This window comes from Peromyscus maniculatus, chromosome 23 (assembly GCF_049852395.1).
Source record: "Peromyscus maniculatus bairdii isolate BWxNUB_F1_BW_parent chromosome 23, HU_Pman_BW_mat_3.1, whole genome shotgun sequence".
In the NCBI taxonomy this organism is placed as follows: domain Eukaryota; kingdom Metazoa; phylum Chordata; class Mammalia; order Rodentia; family Cricetidae; genus Peromyscus; species Peromyscus maniculatus.
Window position 1 is genome coordinate 207905 of NC_134874.1, and position 17368 is coordinate 225272.

The 17368-nt window shown below is 43.0% G+C and overlaps 2 protein-coding genes across 9 annotated transcripts in view; both read left to right on the plus strand.

Moving 5' to 3' along the window:
* The window catches only part of Chfr (checkpoint with forkhead and ring finger domains), a 30988-nt gene extending 27684 nt beyond the window's left edge, over window positions 1-3304 (plus strand). For both annotated transcript variants that reach the window (XM_006984082.4, XM_016002579.3), the window contains exon 18: window positions 2119-3304. In XM_006984082.4, coding sequence (XP_006984144.1) covers window positions 2119-2161 — 43 coding nt within the window. In that variant the 3' untranslated portion in view covers window positions 2162-3304. The remainder of the gene's footprint in view (window positions 1-2118) is intronic.
* A 4508-nt stretch (window positions 3305-7812) lies between these two features.
* Window positions 7813-17368, plus strand: part of Golga3 (golgin A3) — a 48977-nt gene continuing 39421 nt past the window's right edge. Inside the window, exons 1-4 of one of the 7 annotated variants that reach the window (XM_006984084.4) lie at window positions 7939-8072; window positions 8263-8416; window positions 12544-12857; window positions 15246-15518. In XM_006984084.4, coding sequence (XP_006984146.1) covers window positions 12722-12857; window positions 15246-15518 — 409 coding nt within the window. In that variant the 5' untranslated portion in view covers window positions 7939-8072; window positions 8263-8416; window positions 12544-12721. Of the gene's footprint in view, window positions 8073-8262; window positions 8417-12543; window positions 12858-15245; window positions 15519-17368 lie in introns of those variants that run through there. The other 6 variants (XM_042268427.2, XM_076560387.1, XM_006984085.4 and 3 more) reach the window with 6 other exon arrangements.

Genomic DNA, 17368 nt, shown 5'->3' on the forward strand with positions numbered 1-17368 from the left:
GGCTTAACTGTAAATTTCTTGATTCATCAGGTACCACAGTTTTCAGGGTTTCCTGAACCAAGTTTTGTGTAGGCCTTTGTATCCTTGGGAGACTCTGAGACAAGGTTCACATAGGGTGACAACAGGAACAAAAGGTGTCTACTAAACAAAAGGTGGATTAGGGCTAAATGCTAACACTCCAGAACTAGGCCAGATGTAACCCAGCAGGAATGCTCCCACAGAAATTCTGCTCTTATGTTACTGCACTCCTTGAACTGCTTCTATGCAAACATCTGCCTCCATCTTTCATCTGTGTCTTCATGGTTGGAGTTACATTATGCTTTATCTGACAGCTTCCAGCGGTAGCTCTCTCTGGGTCAGTAGCTGTGGTCTGAGCACATGCTGACAAAGTTACTGGCCCAATTTGTGATAGATTAATACCTGGGGTTTTCTTCATATTGTGTGTGGGGTGGGGGTTATGTTATAACTTAGCCACCCTCACTGTGGTATGTCTTCAACATAGTCTTCAAATGCTATTCATAGCAACATCTGCATTGCCTTATGAAGTCAGAGCTCAGCACTAATCTTTCTGCTCCTGTTTTTAAACAGTTAGTGGTATGGTCCTCTGCTAGTCAATCCATTTGCCAGTATTTAATCTCTAAACACAGATTTTTGATTCAGATTAAGGCAATGGAACTGGTGCCCACAGTATGAGAGAAAGATGAGAATAGAGATGACTTCTTAAATGGTAGTTTTGTGGTGTAAAACCTTGCATTGTGCTTGAGCATAAACAGCAGACACCATGTTTCAAGAAAGGAAATTTTAGGTTGTAGAGATGGCCCAGCATTTAAGACTGTATGCTGCTCTTAGCAGAGGATCTGAGTTCAGTTTCCAGCACTCACATTGGACAGTTAGTAACCACCTATTATTCTAGCGGCAGGTGATCAGATATCGGTGGCCTCAAAAACCCACATGCAGGTGTGCATACCTTCACACAGACATATACAGAACTAAAAGTCATACAAATACATATATATTTTTTTGTTTTTATTTTTCGAGACAGGGTTTCTCTGTGTAGTTTTGGTTCCTGTCCTGGATCTTGCTCTGTAGACCAGGCTGGTCTTGAACTCAGAGATCCACTTGCCTCTGTCTCCCGAGTGCTAGGATAAAAGACGTGTGCCACCACCACCCGGCTTACAAATCTTTTAAAAAAAAGAAAGAAAGGAAGCTGGGCAGTAGTGGTGCACACCTTTAATTCCAGCGCTCTGGAGGTAGAGGCGGGTGGATCTCTGTGAGTTCTAGGCCAGCCTGGTCTACAAAGTGAGTTCTAGGACAGCCAAGGCTGTTACACAGAGAAACCCTGTCTCAAAGGAAAAAAAAGGAAGGAAGGAAGGAAGGAAGGAAGGAAGGAAGGAAGGAAGAAGGAAGGAAGGAAGGAAGGAAGGAAGGAAGGAAGGAAGGAAGGAAGGAAGGAAGGAAGGACATTTCACAACTAACTCACTTTTGTTCATGGCAGTATGCATATGAGTAACAAAGGCACATGCCACTTTCTTCATGCATATCTCCAGTCTTGCCCCTGGTTTGTGGAGAGGGGAAGGTGGCCACTGTCACCTCAGCATCTGTCTCCACCCTGCTAGGTGAAGTATAGGCAAAGGCATACACTAAGGAAGCACAGCTCTTATTCTCTGGTAAATTACCAGAGTGTTTACATTTTTATTTTAAAATGTAAAAAGAGAAAAAGACTACCTTTAGAGTTTAGTGTCTTTAATATTACTAAAAAATACTTAGAGGGACTGGAGAGATGGCTCAGCAGTTAAGAGCACTTGCCCCTGTTCCAGATGACTGGAGTTTGGTTCCTAGCACCCATGTCAAATAACACAACCACCTGTAATACCAGCTCCAGGGGATTTGGTTTCCTCTTCTGGCCACCCTGGCCACCTGTACACATATGGCATATACTCAAACAGACACATATAAATACACATAAACTTAAAATTCTTTTAAAAACACAATATTTTTTTAAAAAGCATAAAAATTGTTGAGTGAGATCACATAAGTGATGTACACATGTTTTTATGTGGTGATTACAGTATGCAGTTTCACAGTTTGAGTAGTCTTTGATGTTTTCTCTCCCTGCAGGAAATTCAATCACATCTGTGAACAGACAAGGTTCAAGAACTGAGCGTTGAAGGATACACATAAAACAGTTCCAGAGCACAGGAGGCAATAACACTATGTTTTTAAAAATACCACATACAGACACTTTAAGGGCATTTTTAGAGTTCTCCCTTTACAGTTCCAGCACTGGTTTCTGGTCAGGCACTCTGGTATGGCCTTTCCCTCTGTGGAGCTTTAACCTCAGTGACACACACACACACACACACACACACACACACACACACACACACACACACCATGTGCCCCAATCACCTGGGAGGCCTACTGGTCACACTAGTCTCCTAGTCAGTGCCAGAAGACCAACAGACAGATCTCTCTCCCACTGGACAGCTCTCTCTGTGTGTGGTGAGGCCGTGACAGTGCAGGTTTATACTTTTGTATCTTTTATACCTTGTACCTTGACTACAGTTAAAATGGAAAAGTTTCATGGGAAATGGAAAAGTTCATGGGAAAAGGGGTCAGATATGTCAGAAGTATCTATGTAAGAAAAGGAAGCGTAAGTTTACAGCCTCCAGGGATGTACAGGATATTCTGTCTGGAAAGCCACAGCCTTTTGTATATTTTTTATTTTAATAGGTTTGGTGCTTATCTTCTAATAAGATTTAAATATTAAAAACTGTAGCACAAATATAATTTACAAATTGACTGAAATTGGGAATAGTCTGATATTTGAAAGAATGAGCATATGTTTCTGTATTTAAAAAAAAAAATCATTAAATGTCCAAAACTGCTAATCCTGAGGAGGATATTTTGAGTATCCAGGTCCTTGACACAGGGCTGGCCTATGCCTCTTACGCAGCAGGGTACAGCCTCTGCCCTTAGCCCTCCAATCCCTGAGAGCAGACCCCTGCTGAAACTCCAGATGGCTCCAGACTGATAGGGCCTCTATTTTCCAGCCCCTATCCTGGTACATTAGGTTTGTTATGTCATCTGGAATAATACTTGAAATTTTGTTTTTCATTTTTTTAAGCTTTATCTTTTATTGAAATCACCTGTTGTGTTTGTTTGCAAACTGCTAACTTTTTGCTTCTCAGGAATACAATTTTCACCTGTTGTCTTGCTCTTGATACAGACTGAGAGGCAGCACTATGTATTTGTGGGAGGTTCTCTTTTTTTGATTCTAATAAATGAGCTGTGTTTGTTTCTCTTCTTGTGTTTCGTTCATATGTGAGGTGCCACATGTTTCGTGCTAATGCAGACAGGTGCCACTAACTCACTACACTAATTCTTCACTATTCACAATATTTACTATATTGCCTGTTAGTCAATCTTGTGGCTCCACCAGCAGATAGATCATGTCAAGAGGTAAGCAAACAGGATCTGGTTGGGCTCAAAACCTGAGCATCTTTGAACATGGCACAGGACAGTCTCTTTATTTTGTCAGTTCTGGTCAGTGGGAATGTTATCTACACCTTGAGCTGTGATGCTCAGTATTCAATCCACCCACCCCACCACTACCCCCCAGCTGCTCAATGCCCCTCCCCACTTCAGGATTCAGGATCTATCCTGGGTTAGATAGGACCTGTACCTTTGCTCATGTCTGCAGGATCCTATTCCAGAGGGAAGCACGAGGGGCATGAAGCTCCTTGGGAATCACTTAATGCTCAGTTCTTTAAGGAAGCATGGTGCCTGAGAGTTACTTCAGAGGGGAAGAGGGGATTCCACAGAATTTCGGATGAACACATGGTGGAGAGAACAAGGCCTACATGTCAGGCTCTAGCATAAGGGAGTTTTGGGCCATGGTGACGATTCCTGGGGGTGATTTGAGTGAGCTCATAGAGACAGGTTTGTCCTCCTTGGGCAGTGTCTTTATGATCATCTAAACCTTTCTCTAGACTCTCATATAGCTAATGTATTAGTTAATTTTCTTGTTGCTGTGTGAAATAAGGAAGGGCTTATTTTGACTGTCAGTTTGAAGGTATAGTCCATTGTAGTGGGAAAGGCCTGTTGGTGGGAGTGTGAAGCAGTTTGTCACATTGAATCTGCAGTCAGAACGCAGAGAAATGATTGCTGGTGCTCAGCTTTCTCTTTGCATTTGAGAACCCAGCCCATGGGATGGTACAGCCTACATTCAAGGTTGGTCTCCTCTCCTGAGTTAAACCTTTCTGTAAACAACCTAACAGACACATCCAGAGTTGTGTCTCCTAGGTGACCTCAAATCCATTCAAGTTGATAAGGAAGTTGGACCATTCCACCCCCAAAAACCAACAATCTGCTGTTGTCTTGCAGCCTGTTACCCCATAGGGTAGGTAGGCTTCCTCACAGGATTGCCACAGACTGTTTTCTCTTTAGCTCTTGAACCTGGCCTTGGAACACACCCAGAGCAGGGTCCTGTAGATGTTGACTAAGTGTCTCTGCTTCCTGGTACAGCAAAGGGCACTCCTTGTAATCCAGTTTGAAATTGTGGTTAGCTTGGCCTACACCTCTGCCTTGCCAGCTGTTGTACCCTTTCTTTTGCTATCAGAAGGAACCCTTCCTGTTCCAAGTTCAAACCAGAAGTGGGTCTTAGGAGTGCTAAAGGAACCATGCTGACCCCAGGAAAACTTCATTGGGCCTGAATCCCAATTACAACTGAGAAAATTGGTTTAAAACAAGGAACCCCTAATCCCAATTACAAAGGGCTAATTAAATCCTCAGGTTTAATCATCTTGATTACCTGATATTGTAGGGTGGTCAGACCAGGATTCCAGCAGCTCCTCAACCCTGAACTGGCTTTTGATTCAAAGACAGCTAAACCAGAGATGCAGTCCAATTGGGTTTCTGCCAGTTGAGGGGACCCTAGTGACAGCCTACCCTGCATTGGTCTGGAAGCCTAGGAGTGATGGGACAGGGTGGCCCTTACATAGCTATAGTGAGGCTGAGCCAGCAGACCCAGAAACTGTTGCCACCAGAAGCCCAGAATTAGGAGACTGAAACTTAGTAAAAAGAACACGAAATCCAGTGTGGTTATAACTTCAAGTGTGGTATGATAGAAGAACCCAGACACTGTCCCCGAGACTGTTCTCTGGTTTTGCCTTCTCTCTTCCCTCAAATATTGGGATGCACAACAGTTAATGTTCAGACACTGTCAAGACTGTATGTAGAAGCTGGGTCTCACCTTGAGAAAGGAGAACAGAGGCCCACAAAGTGGGAGAAGCCAGACTCACCAGACATAGTTAGCCACATGTAGTAAGTTCAGATGATCTATAGCAGAGCCACTTCCACTAGTATCATTAAACACAGACAGACACTAGTTTAAATGTCATATAACAATAGAACTACATAAATTATATTAAAACCAAAGGGGATACACACTTGGACTTAAACACTTCCTAGTTTACTGTACTCCATGCTCTCTAAGCTTCCTGGTGTGTGTACATCTTTATGTCTCTGAGTGGATGGCGCGTTACTTGTCTTTCTAACATCTCAGATTTGCTTTGGCAGAATACTCCAGAGTAGATGCCGTCATATCACCCAGACATGCCATGAAAGCCTGCCTTCATGGTCTTCAGCATCTCAGAAAATATGATCTTGTGACTTGGGTCAGAACCCAGGCATTATCCTTCATCTCTCTTGCAGAGCTACTGCATTCCATATGACAAAACAACATTTACCACAGACCGAGTTTGTGCCTGGGCCACTGCTTACCTCTGATTACTATAGCCTTTGCCATCTCTGAAACTTCTGCCTTCCCACTGCTACAGACCCTATTTGACCATCCTCTAGCCTCATAGACCTTCCTTCCCTGTGCTGCTCATATTTAACACTCCTAGATCTTCACATGCTCTCTACCCACTCAGGCAAGTTCCAAGCTTAATTCCTCACAAGAACCTGGGAGCACACGAGTTCAGAAGCACTTTTCTCTAGGTATGTTTTGTTTAGGTACTGGCTCAGATTGATAAGAGAGGTCCTTAAAGATATATTTAAAAACTCGTGTGTGTGTGTGTGTGTGTGTGTGTGTGTGTGTGTGTGTGTGTGTGTGTGAGAGAGAGAGAGAGAGAGAGAGAGAGAGAGAGAGAGAGAGAGAGAGAGAGAGAGAGAGAGATTGATTTAGTGTGCCATAGTGCATGTGTGGAGATTTAGAGGCCAGCTTGTAGAGTTGGTTCTATGGGCTTTATATGGGCTTTATATGGGCTTTTTTAGGTTGCCAGTCTTGTGCTGAAAGTATCTTTACTGCTGAGCCATTTACTAGCCCAGCAAGGTCCTTTCTAAATAATCCATGAGATTGCTGAATACCTGCCCACCTATCCATTCATCTCTGACTTCATCTCCTGTCCTGTATGTCTGTTTGTTGAGTGTTTCCCACCCTGGAGTAAGTTTCTTGACAGTGGGGATTTTAGACACCATCTGGCAAAGACCTTGGCACACAGCAGTCCTCAATAAGAAGAGTATAAACAGTTTGCCCTTGTAAGTGGCAGCTCCTCCCACTCTGCATCTCCAGCTCATACCAGGTATTGGTTTCTGAAGGTTTGGTTCCCCAACTCCATGGACATATAAATTTAGAACCCTGTTAGTCCTTTTGTTCACCTCAAGACCCTTTGCATGCAAAAGAGTATGGAGCTCAATGTACTCAAATTTGTTCATAGACTGATGAATATAGAAAAGGGAAATATCCAGAAAATAAGAGTATTATTCAGCAATGAAAATGAAGCACTGAAACATGTACGACATGGATACACCTTGAAAAAGAACTCAAAGCTACATATATATGAATCCTATTTATATGCAATGTACAGGCAAGCACACTCAAAAACAACATAGTGATGACCTGGGGCTGAAAGAAGGGGATGAGAACCACTTCCATGAAATTGCTTTAAAACTGGATTATAGAAATGGGTGTACTGCTGCCAGTTTACTGAAATAATGATCAAATTGTACACGCAGGCAAATTTTATATCATGTCAATTATACTTGACTAAAGCTATGGCAATTTTTATTTGGGGTTGGGAATGTAGCTTGGAGGTGGGGAAATTGAAACATTCAAGGCCCGGAACAGTCTGTAGCACGAAAAAAAGAAGTTTATACTTAGTATTTTTCCTATATGGATGTGCCATCAGTTTAATGTTAGGTATCTGTATTGTTGCTTCTCCCTTCCTATGTCTTGACATATTAGAGACTGAACCCAATAGTCGTACTACTGAGCTACATTCCAGACCTTTTTTTTTTTTTTTTTTTTTTTTTTGGTTTTTCGAGACAGGGTTTCTCTGTGTAGCTTTGCGCCTTTCCTGGGACTCCCTTGGTAGTCCAGGCTGGCCTCGAACTCACAGAGATCCACCTGGCTCTGCCTCCCGAGTGCTGGGATTAAAGGCGTGCGCCACCACCGCCCGGCATTCCAGACCTTTTTAAGATAAAACTCACTCTATAGTCCATTCAGGCCTTGAGCTTGTGGTACTCTGCCTCAGACTTCCTTATGCTCGGACTGCATTTGCTTGGCATAGCGTCCGACCGTGGATAACGCTAGCATGTCAAACGAGGCATCCGAACTCTTGGAATCGCCTGTACCACCATGAAGGCGGTGTCGGGCGGGAGAGCCACGCCCTAGGGGGTGTGACCACGTGGATCATCCTATCCACCAGTCAGAAGGCGGCGAGGGGCGGGAGCGTGGCGAATCCCGGTTGCGCCACTGCCGCCGGAAGCTCAACTTTTTTTTTTTTTTTTTGTCTGAGTTGGTCCAGTAAGCTGGAAGTTGTTTCTCTGAGGTGAAGGCCCACAAAAAATTTAACATCACTTTCTAAAGTCCGTCTCAGTTCTGTCCGGAGCAAGACCCATACCGACTTTAGTTTGAAGGTGGCTACTGGCCGCAGACATTCTCTCTTCCGGAACGAAATCCGCGCGGACAGGCTGTTTCCGGGGGGTTGCCCGAGACTGGTGCCCTGTTGCGCCCCGCCCCTCGCACGGCCACGTCCTACCGGAGCCGCAGGGCTGGGCCGCCGATGGTGAGGGTTGTGGGGCTAGCACTGAGGAGGGTCGGGGCCTTGGGGTAGTGGACGGTGGTGGGACTGGCCGGGCAGCGCCGCGCCCAGAGAGGCATGCGCCGGCAAGGCAGCTGCAGAGTCCGGGGAGGGTCGCGCAGACTTTGGATCAGCGGCGGCCAGCTCTAGTCAGCTTTTCCTTCTACTGTCTCAGGCTGGAAGCCTGCCTCGCAGCCTGTCAGTACCGGCTTGGGAAACGCAGAGGGTTCCTCTGCACCTCATGGGATGCGGTCGGCCCTGAGAGCGTGTGCTACTGCTGCTTGGGACAGCTTGTTTGAAGTCTGCTCCTTTTGCAGTTGATGACGAACGTGAGTGACTTAGTGGCAAGACGTTCAATCTGTGGGGGACTTATTGTTTCGGTTCTGGTGCTCAGAGGTGTTTCAAGGTGCTGCTGAACATGGACAGTAGAGCCAGTGCTAGAGAGCGCTAAGTGAACAGCTCACCACCTTTCCACGGGCGTTTTCTGAGGGTCTGTGGAAAGACAGGCCCTGCTTGTAACAGGTCTCAGGATATAGTAGTGTTGTAGTCTCTGTTCTCACTACTTTGTAGTGAAGGTATACTGACAACTCAAAACAACAAAAAAAAATTGTTGAGAGGATTAGCTTTGTCAGGCCTGCGGAAGAGGTGACTTTTGACCCAAAGCAGGCCTCCATGACAAGAAGCTTCTGTGCAAAATTGTTGAAAGTAATGTCTCAGCAGAGTGAGCAAGAAGTGTAGAGACCCAACTAGGCATGGTGGCGCACACCTTTAATCCCAGCACTCAGGAGGCAGGGCAGGCAGATCTCTGTGAGTTTGAGGCCAGCCTGGTCTACAAAGCGCATTACAGGACAGCCAGGGCACTTACACGGAGAAACTGTCAAACAAACAAATAAACAATAAGTGTAGAGACCCTATGGAGAGTCAGCTGTACATCTGGGTGCATAATATAGCCAGGTAAGGAAAAAAGGCGCAGAATTAAAGGGTGTAGACATAAGCAGGAACCACATAAAAGTGATCTCTAGGTTAGGCTAAGAGCTTTGTATTTTATTGTCATTGGGACACTGTAAACCATTTACAGATGCCTCATGGCCTTTGCTTTTATAATCCTTTAGTAGCTCTCAGCTACAGTGTACCTTGAATGGAAAGAAAAGGGAAAAGCTGGATGTAGTTGCACATGTCTGAAATACCAGCTCTTGGGAAGCCAAGACAGGAAGACCTCCACCAGCTTGAGGCCCAGGCTACATAGTAAGATTCTGTTTCAAAAATCCAAAAGTAGATTGGCAAGATGGCTCAGTGGTTAAAGGTTCTAGAGTCTGATAACATGAGTTCTATGGAAGCCCCATGGTGGAAGGAAAGAACCCATTCTCATTAATTGTTCTCTGACCTCCACACATGTCTGTGCCTTATGAACACAGACATGATTTGGGGCAGAGGGAATCCTATCTCCTCCCTATTCCCCAGAAAAGAAAAGAAGCAGAAGAAATGAAAGTTATCTGATGTTATTCAAATTTAAAACTAGCTGAGTTTTGGCCAATTCCCTTAAGTAGTGTTATTTTCTCAGTGAGAATATAACAATTTGGCTTTCACTATCGATTTTGAACAGCTGTTGAAAGAAATAATTATACCTGTTTATCCAGGGCATGAACAGATCCTATATCTTACTGTAGTCCATCCTAGCAAAAAATTTGTATTAATTTTCTAATGTTTTTGTTGATGAGAAAATAAGCTAAGAGTGGCTCAGAAATCTATTTAACAAGATCTCTTACAGCCAAGTGGAAGAACAGTCAGGATTTGAGGCAAATATATTTAACTCAAAACCTGTCACTTCTTGTCCTTGCTGTACCTGAGGCTGGCCTTTGGTTTTTACTTATATAGAGCACTATTTGCTATTATTTGATAGTGTATCATCAACTAGACATCTTCAGGAAGCCCTGATTTCTCTTTGGCTATACTTCTAATTGATGATAACCTCAGTAATAGGGTAGCTATTGTTTGTGGACCAAGTTCATGAACTCTAATGGGAAAAGCTTGAAGACCTGTTGCATCTGAGATTTCAGTCTCTCAATGTGAAATCTAGGTGAACTGCTGAAGTTAGGTATATCGTGGGACTTTCTCGGTGATGGCTTTGTTCTGCCATCTAGAAATGGGAGTGCAAGTGGTTCAAAATGAAACTATGACCTGAACAAAGTTATACAGGACTGTAATCCTGGCATTCAAAAGGTAGAATCGGGAGGATATGTATGAGCTGGAGACTATCCTGGCCTGTATATTGAGCCTTTGTCTTAAAAAAAATCCCAAACCAAAACCAAACAAGTTGAGCTAGCTAAGCTCAGTCAGTAAAGAGCTTGCTCTTCACACAGGAGGACTTGATTCTGATGCCCGTGTAAGAATGCCGGGTGTGGTCGTGTACACTTGTAACTCCAACCCTGGGGAGGTGGGACCAGGCAGATCCCGGGGCTCACTGGCCAGCCAGCATATTTGTATTGATGAAGTCCAGGTCAGTGAGAGAGACTGTCTCAAAAAAAAACAAGTTGAATGGCATCTGAAGGTGTGCACATACATATGCACAAAAAGAACCCAATTGACCAAACAACTGAAGAACAAAAGGATAACTATGAGAATCAACTCTTTGTTTTAAAAAAAACATAGAAATATATGTATTATTGAAAACAGCTTTTTTGTGCCTCTCCCTACCCTTGCCCCAGCTGTCTCTTCTTCTTCCTTGGTACCCTTCAGGCAGGACTGGTGTCGGAAGCCTGGCTCCTGGCACGGTCCAGAAATTTTGCCTGTAGATCCACTTAAGGAGGAGCTAGCTGACTGTGAACAGGAGCCATCTAAGTGAGTTAACCAAAGTCAGTTGTAGTTGGGGTCTTCTGTTCTGGAAGGCTGTACCATTCCATCTCTGAAAGGAGGAAGGACTGCTTAGGAATCAGTTTTCTTGCTCAGCACAAAATCAGAGTAAGGAGAATAAAGAGGGGAATATGTGATGGTTTCTAGTTTGTGACAACCTGATACATCTGCCACCAAATTACATAATCAGTGGAACTTAATATTCTTGGCTAATGTTTGTCTATATGGATAGTCTAAGTTATGGGCATTGTCACTGTATGCCTCTGAGCATATTATCTCTGGGACTTAGCTGCCCTCCTTTTTTGTATTTGTCCTATTTTAGACTTATATTAGTCATTCGATATGTTGCTAGGCTGAGGTGACCATATCATTGGTGAGTTCCCTCATTCACAGGTGGTCATCAGTCACAGAAGACAGATGGAGTCAGAGGACATATGTCTGCAGTGACAGGCGTCAGTATGCTAGCCCTACTGTTGAATTGGCATCACACCTTGTTAGTGAGGCTTCTTACCTGTAATTTCTCAACGTCAGTTTTGTTTTTGTTTTTTTTTTTGTTTTGTTTTATTTTTGAGACAGGGTCTCAACTTTAGCCCAGGCTTGCTTGAAACTCAATTGTGTAGGCAAAATTGTCTTCAAACTCTGAGATCCACCTGACTTCCTCCTGGGTGCTGTAATTAAAGGCATATGCCACCACATTCCACTGCAGTGTGATTTGTGAGCTCGGGATGTAGGTTATTTTGCTATGAAACATGTTAAGCATAGAACAGAAAGAATAATACGGAATTTATTCTGAAGAACATAGATACCAACATTCCTACAGTATGCCTAGAAGCTCATATTTAAATCTTACCTTTAGATAAGGAATAAGTATCCTCAGTACACTTCAGAGTTGGTAACTAATTGCCAGATTTAAGGTGAAGTTATATTTTCCTAAACTTAGTCTACCATAGTGGGTTAGAAGACTACTGATCATCCTAATCGGGAAAAGTAGATGGTCACCTGCCGTAAGAGCCCTCTCTGCCCATATTCTAAGTTAGCTACCTTTCTGTGTGTCTTTAGATCTCCCTTTTGGATCTCATCTAGCATATTATTACCTCATCCTTTGGCAACTGATTCTTTAATTTTCACTCCTTTAGATCTGAGTTGCATAGCTTACAGGGGTAGAATTGCCTAGTAGGAGCTTTGGCCTTGGGCATGGCCATTCCAGGTGTTTTATGAGCTGCTAGGTTGTCTAATTTATAAGCTGCTGGCCACAAATGGTTATTTAAATTCGGATTAAACTTAAATAAAATTTAAAGTTCAGTTTCTTAGCACATGTTCAACTACAACAGACTACAAGCTCTTTTTAAAAACCTTGGAAAATCATTCCTGGTAGAACTTCCTGTAACTGGTACCAGGAGAGACACTCAGTTCCTTAGGAAAGGGCTAAGGTGTGGCTGGTTTGATATTTTACCCTCAAAACCTAGGATATTGTGGGTGCTCAAGGATTGTTCATGGTGTGGAAATCTGTGTTTGTTTTCTATACAAATTGGGAGCCTTGTAACTGTTACTTGAAATCTAACAAATTTTGTTTCATAATGGATTTTCTTTTCCTTCCTCTTATCAGGAATCATGGTATTACTTGGTTTGACTTCAAGCCATTTGTGAGACATTAAGCCCTGAAAATGGAAAACAGAGTAGGATCCTTCTTAGAAGCTCTGTGCTGTTGCTGATGGCAGAAACCAAACCTAATCCAGAGTCACTTCTAGCTCCTCAGAGTCTTTTTAGTCTGGGCTGCCTTGACCATGGATGGTGCATCAGCTAAACAGGATGCCGTTTGGGAAGACAAGTCCAGCAGTGATATTTCTTCTTGCCCTGAAGCCTCACTGGAGACATTGGGCTCACTGACACTACCGTCTGACCAACCAAACAGAGTTCAATGTAAGTCAACAGGTCATTCTATACCCTAGCATTTCATTTTCAAGATGTAGTCAGCTGCTGTTTTGGAGGGGAACACAAACTTTTCATTCTCTCAGTGTTTTAGTTATCTTACAGATATCTTCATTTGGCAGTAACTTTAGATCAAGCACGAATTATTGTTAGTGCTTGAAATTCTAACTTTCTGGTTGACTGGGTGCCAAAGTTTCAATAACTGGAACTGATTAGTGGTCTAGGATTCCTGAATCATGTTTCTCTGTTAGCTGCCGGGTTGTGTGGGCATCAGTAGTAACTCAGTTGACTCCCATACTCCATGCAGTCAGGAACTAGCAATGCAATATGCACTTTTAAAAGATAGATTACTATGCACTGGTTCTCTAATAACAGAAATTGCACTATAGGGTCTTATAAAATGATGTTCAAGAAGTTAACATGCAGTGGGTGAGGCAGGTACTGGTATTCATGCCCGAGACAATGGATTCTTGCATGGAACCTCGTCTTAGACCTACCACTCAGGAAGATTCATGGAACCAAATCTACCAGTCGGGAAGATTCATGGAACCTATGTATAGGGTAGTTGTGAGGTTTAAAAGGAGTGATGTATGTAATGTACCAAAAGAGCTGGAATGTAGTTCAGTGGTAGACTGCTTCTCTGACATGTGTGAAGCCCTGATTCAATCCCTTCTGCCTAGTGAACATCTAGTAAGTGGATGTAGCCATTTATATCTACTAATCATGAATATATATATATATATATATATTTAAGCTTGTATTTGGAAACATACATACTGGATCTTGTTGCTTTTAGATTTTGTTTAAGGTATAATATGTTTCTCAAAACTCATTTTGTTTAGCAACCTACATATCAGAAAGTGGTATTAGCCACTTGTAACTTGTATCTGAAATGCAGAATTCCCTGCAGCCTTTAATAAAGGGTGACAGTGTGGAACCAGAATCCCTGTACTCTTTAGTAAAGCTGACAGTGTAGGGCCATTTTGTGTCCTACAGCAAACATGTCTTGGGCATTGAGGATTTCTGTGCTCTACTTCCTATTTGTGGCTTTCTTTTTCAAGAAGGTATGTCAGTGAATAGCAAGAACTTTTATTTGTAAATAACAGTCCTGTTTTTACTTGGCTTGAGCAAAAATAAAAAGCGGGGGGTGGGGGGGTGGGGGGGTAATTTCCTACATGCCCTTGGGGTATATCTTGGTACCCATTGATATTAGTGCCTGTGAGATCTTGGGTCATTGAGCCTGAGAATTCCTTAGGATGGACACTACCTACCTCCTTATTGATACATGGTTTACCTACCAGGGGAAGGGAGAAGAAAGTCTAAATTTGACTTAATTTTGAGAAGCCTTTATCTTTTGAGGAAGAACTATATTTTAGTTCTTTGTATAGTAATGGCAGTGAGTGAGGCTGAGTTTGGACCATGAGCAGAGTCCTTGTGGGTAAACTTAGGTTTTAAAATTTTTAGTGATTTTGAGGGGCTGGAGAGATGGCTCAGAGGTTAAGAGCACCGACTGCTCTTCCAGAGGTCCTGAGTTCAATTCCCAGCAACCACATGGTGGCTCATAACCATCTGTAATGAGATCTGGCGCCCTCTTCTGTATACATAATAAATAAATAAATCTTTAAAAAAAAAAAAAAAAAATTTTTAGTGATTTTGAGATACAGTCTCTTGGAGCCCAGGTTGTCCTCAAACCTGCTTTATAGTTCAGGATGACCATGAACTCTTGACCTTCCTGCTTGTACCTCCTAAATGCTGGGATTATAGGCCTGAACAGCCACACCTGGCTTGTAAATAGAGTTTTTATAATACCTAACCCTTAACTCATCAAGCCAAAACAAAGTTTGGCTTCTGTTCACCTTTGCAGAATCACTCTGATTTGATTATCTGCCTCTTTGGAGAACATATTCTCAATTTACTTTGAAATCAGACCTTGAAAATGTGAGAGTGGACTCTGATTAGCCCTACTGTCATCTGTACATGTTTAAAATTTTTTCAGCTTTATTTTAAGCCTATGCCCCCCCTCCAATCTCTCTCTCTCTCTCTCTCACACACACACACACACACTTTAAAAAAATAGACTTTCAAAGTTTTTTTTTGTTTTTGTTTTTTTTAATTTTTTGTATTTAAGTGGGGAGGAAACATGAATTAAATACCATAGTCATAGTGTGGAGGGTGAGGCTAACTTACAGATGAGAACTTGAGACTTTGCCCAAGTCTCCCTGCCCCAAGACAGGTATGGGACCTGTTTCCTGAGAGTCAGAGAAAACAACTTATAAAATATGGAGATGCTATGTTCATGGGACTTACATAAAGCTGTGTGTCTGGAAATGACTTAAACTTTTTCAGATACTGTCTAACATGCTTTCTCTCTCTTTCCAGATGCCAGTGTTGAGGTAAACAACAGAGTTTTTAGGGAAGGAGGAAGCCCAGATAGATCCAGCCAGGAGGCCCTCTGTCAGAACGGGCAGTTCCCAGACCCTCCGTTGTCTCTTGATCCCACAGCAAGCCCAGTGGGACCTGATGCCTCTGCAGGTGTGGATGGTTTCCATGACAACCTAAGGAAGTCTCAGGGAACTAGTGCTGAGGGCAGTGTTAGAAAAGAAGCTTTGCAGTCTCTCAGACTCAGTCTTCCCATGCAAGAAACGCAACTGTGTAAGCATCCATTCCCTCTGGACTCTCCCCACCCCTTGCTATCAGCATCTTCTACTTGGAGTCAGTGCCTGGCTGCTCCTGTGTAAGCAGTCCTCACTTGTCCTGTCGTATCTTAGTGCTCAATGGGGGAGGCAGAGGGATGCATCTTCATGACATAGCTTCCCTTTAAAGAGTATAAGTACATCTGGATGTTGGAACTTTCTTCCGTCCAGTACTAGCACCGGTATCAGACAAAGACACCTCACATGTCATTCTTCATGGGTGGCCAGCAAACAGGCAGGGGTTTAGTCTTAAGTTGGAAAACCAGATTTTCACAAGATCCTTTGCATGCTTATATAAACATAGCCAGACTTTTCATCATTGTCTTTAAAAGTGAAGTTTATATGCCTGTAATTAGCTACTTGTGAAGGGCTAAGGCAGGGGGATTGAAAATTGAGGCCAGCCTGAACAACTTAGCAAGGCCCCTATAATCAAATAAAACAAAAGGAATTTTAGGGGCTCGAGAGATTACTCAGCAATTAAGAGCATTTATTGCTGTTGCAAAGGACCCAGATTTGGTTCCCAGCACCCACATCAGGTAGTTTAGTAATCCCAGCCCCAGGGGATCTGATGCCCTCTTCTCACACTGGTGGTTATCTGCACTCAAAAATCACACACACACACAAACACATATACAAAATTAAAAATAAAACCTTTTAAAAGGTAATTTTAAAGTAGGATTCTATTGTTTAATTTTTTTTGTTTTGTTTTGTTTTTTGTTTTTTTCGAGACAGGGTTTCTCTGTGTAGCTTTGCGCCTTTCCTGGGACTCACTTGGTAGTCCAGGCTGGCCTCGAACTCACAGAGATCCACCTGACTCTGCCTCCCGAGTGCTGGGACTAAAGGTGTGTGCCACCACCGCCCGGCTGTTTAAATAATTTTACACGATTAAAACGTGGTTTTATCTTGTGAAAATGGTTCCCCATTACCCAGGGCAGCTTGTGTTGGCTGCTCCCTGTTACCTGTTTCATTTCTTTTACTTTTCGCTCCTCTCCGTGCCCCCCCTTTTTGGTGACAAGTTTTTCTATGTGGCCTTGGCTCTCCTGGAACTTTGTCTGTAGACCAGGCTGGCCTCAGAACTCAGAGATTTACCTGCCTCTGCCTCCAGACTGCTGAGATTAAAAGCATGGACTGTCACCACCTGGCTTTCCTGATACATTCTAATCCTTGGCCGTAATGGGCAGTTACAGCTAGAATCTTGGTACATGTGTCCTTGGACCATTAAACTTGCTTCTCTGTGGATCAAGCAGGTGTTTAGTGTTGTCCCACATAGTCATATTGCCAGTAACTGGTGAAGACATTTACCCCCCACTGCAATGTATAGACATTTTTTTCTTTGCCTTTTTTTGTTTTGTTTTGTTTTTTTGGTATGTGTGTGTTACTGTTAATCTGCAGGGTGGGGTGGGATATTTTTTTTTGTTGGTGATTTTTTTTTTTGTTTGTTTGTTTTTGGGGTTTTTGTTTTGTTTCGTTTTTGTTTTTGTTTTTTCTGAGAGTCTTGTTTTGTATCCCAGGCTATTCTTGAATTTGCTTTATAGGCAAGACTGGCCTAGAGTTTGTGATTCTCCAGCCTCAGGTCTCTTAACTACTGGGATTACAGGCTTGCATCCACTTTTGTTCTTTCATTGTGTTGTTTTGTTTTTGAGATAGTTTCACTATGCAGCCCTAGCTGACCTAGAAGTATCTGTGAAGATGAAAGTGGCTGGCCTCAAACTCACAGAGATCCCCCTGCCTCTGGCTCCTAAGCACTGAAATTGACCCACTTTTGTTAGTTTTCCAGATGAGGTCTGTGTTCCCAGGTTAGCCTCTGCT